General features: G+C 30.0%; 1 protein-coding gene across 1 annotated transcript; it reads left to right on the forward strand.

Moving 5' to 3' along the window:
• Positions 1 to 1,984: 1,984 nt before the first annotated feature.
• Positions 1,985 to 3,160, forward strand: LOC133830879 (uncharacterized). Its single transcript, XM_062260979.1, has one exon. It carries the CDS (start codon positions 1,985 to 1,987, stop codon positions 3,158 to 3,160), a length of 1,176 nt encoding a protein of 391 aa, XP_062116963.1.
• Positions 3,161 to 3,596: the final 436 nt, after the last annotated feature.

Consider the following 3,596-nt stretch of genomic DNA (forward strand, 5'->3'; position numbering starts at 1 on the left):
TGTATATTTAATATAATGTGTTTAGTATAATCTGTGATGTATATTTTATAGAATATGTTCACTGTGGTTTGTCTTACCGATTAGGATTCTATACTGTTTTGGGGTTTTTGTTCATGTTTAGTTTTAATCTTGGTTTGGGTTTTAATCTTGTTGGGGTTTTAATATGTTCATGTTCATTGAAATTTGGTTTGGGTTTTAATCTTGTTGGGATTTTACTGATTTTGTTCACTGTTATAATTTGGTTGTCACTAGTTTGGGGTTTTAATCTTGGTTTAGGTTTTAATCTTGTTGGGGTTTTAATATGTTCATGTTCATTGAAATTTGGTTTGAGTTTTAATCTTGTTGGGGTTTTACTGATTTTGTTCACTGTTATAATTTGGTTGTCACTGGTTTGGGGTTTTAATCTTGGTTTAGGTTTTAATCTTGTTGGGGTTTTAATATGTTCATGTTCATTGAAATTTGGTTTGAGTTTTAATCTTGTTGGGGTTTTATTGATTTTGTTCACTGTTATAATATGATTGTCATTGGTTTGGGGTTTTGTTCTATATAGAAAAGGGACATTTTGGTTGTCACATATAATATGTTTTGTTTTAGTTTTATATTTTTTTTTTAGTTTCTTGATTTATATATATAGTTGTTATTTGTCTTGTTTTATATATTTTTTTGGCCTATGATGTTCACAAATGATTATGATTGTTATGTTTGGTGATTATGTGGCTTCTTGTGCCCATATGTATTTGTTGGTATACCTAGTCATATAAATGCCCATAATAATTCATATTATATAAATTTCTGAAATCTTTATGATGATTAAAGTGGGGGTATCTTATTTGTAATCTTCATGTAATATTGTATCAAGTTTGAACAATGACAAGTTTAAATAGGAATTTTTTGTATATTATATTTAGTTTATCATTGTATTAAGTTTGAACAATGAAAAAAAAAATCAATTATTAAGGATAATTTGTGCCACCAACATTATGTATATATATATATATTTTGCTTTTATAGATTTAATTGAGAAAATATCAATAATCAACTTTTTTCTTTTCAATGAGTATTTTTTTTATCAATAATCAACTTAAAAATAATTTTTTTTAATAATGACATTTTATGAATAAATTTAACCAAAAATAGTTTGCCTATAAGAGTAAATTTTAAATAAAGAGATTATACAGTAAAATTTTGAAATTGACATTATTCCTAAATTAATTTGGTGATAAAATTTAGAAATTTAGAAATTAACAAAAAATAAAATAATGACATTTTATGAATAAATTTAACCAAAAATAGTTTGCCTATAAGAGTAAATTTTAAATAAAGAGATTATACAATAAAATTTTGAAATTGACAATATTCATAAATTAATTTGGTAATAAAATTTAGAAATTAACAAAAAATAAAATAATGACATTTTATGAATAAATTTAACCAAAAATAGTTTGCCTATAAGAGTAAATTTTAAATAAAGAGATTATACAATAAAATTTTGAAATTGACAATATTCATAAATTAATTTGGTAATAAAATTTAGAAATTAACAAAAAATAAAATAATGACATTTTATGAATAAATTTAACCAAAAATAGTTTGCCTATAAGAGTAAATTTTAAATAAAGAGATTATACGATGAATTAATTTGGTCATAAAATTTAGAAATTAATAGTTGTCAAATCATTAATTAATTTTAAATTAAAATTAATTTATGATAAAATTTGAATCTATTCATAAGATTTACAAAACTTCATAATTAGTTTACGAATTAGTTTAATTCATAAGATTAACAAAATTTCATAATTAGTTTATGAAAAAGTGTAATTCATAAGATTAAGAAATTTCTATAATTTCTTAAATAAAACACAAATCATAAATTTCTACTAATTATATAAATTTTTCATAAAATTCAAACTTAGTAATTTTTTTGTTTCTTGCTAGTTTTTGTTACTAGGATGCGTGTCAAAATACCAGCAGAGGTTGATTTCTTATGGATCGTAGGTGGATTCACATACTTGATAAGTTATCACCAGAATACGCTGCTGGTATAAACAATTTCATAAGTGTTGCAAGTGAGTTCAGAAACTCTAGTGGAATGGTATTATGCCCGTGTCGGCGATGCATGAATAAACAATCACAATCTTTGAATGTGATCAAGTTACACTTGCTCACTCATGGATTTCTTAGTACTTATACTACTTGGACCCACCATGGTGAGGAAATAGAGGGTGTTGAAGATGAAGTGCTAGCCGATGTTGAGGATGCTGAAGCAACCGATGATTTGTCTACAGGCTTACAAGATGCTTTTGGTGGTCCATATTTTTATATCGGTCCAACGAGTGATTTCATTGACAATGAATTCCCTCGCAATTCTAATGACAAGTATGATGCCTTGTTAGATTCGGTTCATAATCCTTTGTATGAGAATTGTACAAAGTTTTCTGTCCTAAGTGCTGTTGTAAAGTTAATGAATTTAAAGGTGATTAACAAATGGACAGATAAAGGCTTTGATGACCTTTTGAAGTGTCTTAAAGAAATGTTACCCGATGGTAATCATTGCCCGATAAGTTATTATCAAACGAGGAGGCTTCTATCTGAAGTTGGCTTGGGGTACGAGCAAATTGACGTGTGCCAATATGATTGTGCATTGTTTTATGGTGAGAATGCAAATGCTACAATGTGCCCTATATGCAAATCTAGTCGTTATGTGCGAAATAAAATTCCACATAAACGACTTAGATGGTTTCCAATCAAGGCTCGACTGAAACGCTTGTTTAGCTCAAAGCATACTGCCAAGGTTATGCGATGGCATAAAGAGGTGCGCAAAGATGAACCCAGTATATTACGTCATCCAGCTGATGGGGACGCTTGGAAGCACTTTGACAAGACATACCCTGAATTTGCAGTGGATTCGAGGAGTATGCGAATGGGACTAGCGTCAGATGGGTTTAACCCTTTCTCAAACATGACATCCACGTACAGCTTATGGCCTGTGATATTAATTCCATATAACATGCCGCCTTGGGCATCTCCGAATGGAACAAATTATCTCATGTCATTATTAATACCAGGGCCTAAATCTCCTGGAAAGGATTATGATGTGTTTTTGAGACCACTGATTGAAGAACTTAAGGAGTTATGGGAGGGAATTGAGGCGTATGATTGATATGAAGGGTGTATGTTTAAACTTCGAGCCGCTATCTTATGGACAATCAGTAATTTTCCAGCTTATGCCTACTTATCGGGATGGAGCACTGCTGGGAAATTAGCATGCCCTATTTGTTTGGAAGATACAAGATCTAAAAGAATACTTGACAAGTATTGTTAGGTGGTCCAGTTGCTTCACGATGGATGTTCGGGACTGAACGTCATATGGGCTTGTACAAAAAGAATGTCAAAAACATGTCAAGACCTGATGGTTCAATTGCAGAAGCTTTTGTTATTGATGAAGCTGTAACTTTCCTGTCAAGATATGTTTCTAACATAGAGACGAGATTCACACGTCCCGAGCGTAACTGGGATTTTCCTTCTACAAGTCCTCAATTTGACATTTTCAATTCCAATGTTCGTCCAATAGGCGCATCATCTGCGAAGTTGTTGGA

Source organism: Humulus lupulus, chromosome 1 (genome assembly GCF_963169125.1).
Source record: "Humulus lupulus chromosome 1, drHumLupu1.1, whole genome shotgun sequence".
Lineage (NCBI taxonomy): Eukaryota > Viridiplantae > Streptophyta > Magnoliopsida > Rosales > Cannabaceae > Humulus > Humulus lupulus.

Bases quoted from the DNA above. Each gene is read 5' to 3' on its own strand.
- LOC133830879 (XM_062260979.1), top strand. From the start codon at position 1,985: ATGGATCGTAGGTGGATTCACATACTTGATAAGTTATCACCAGAATAC.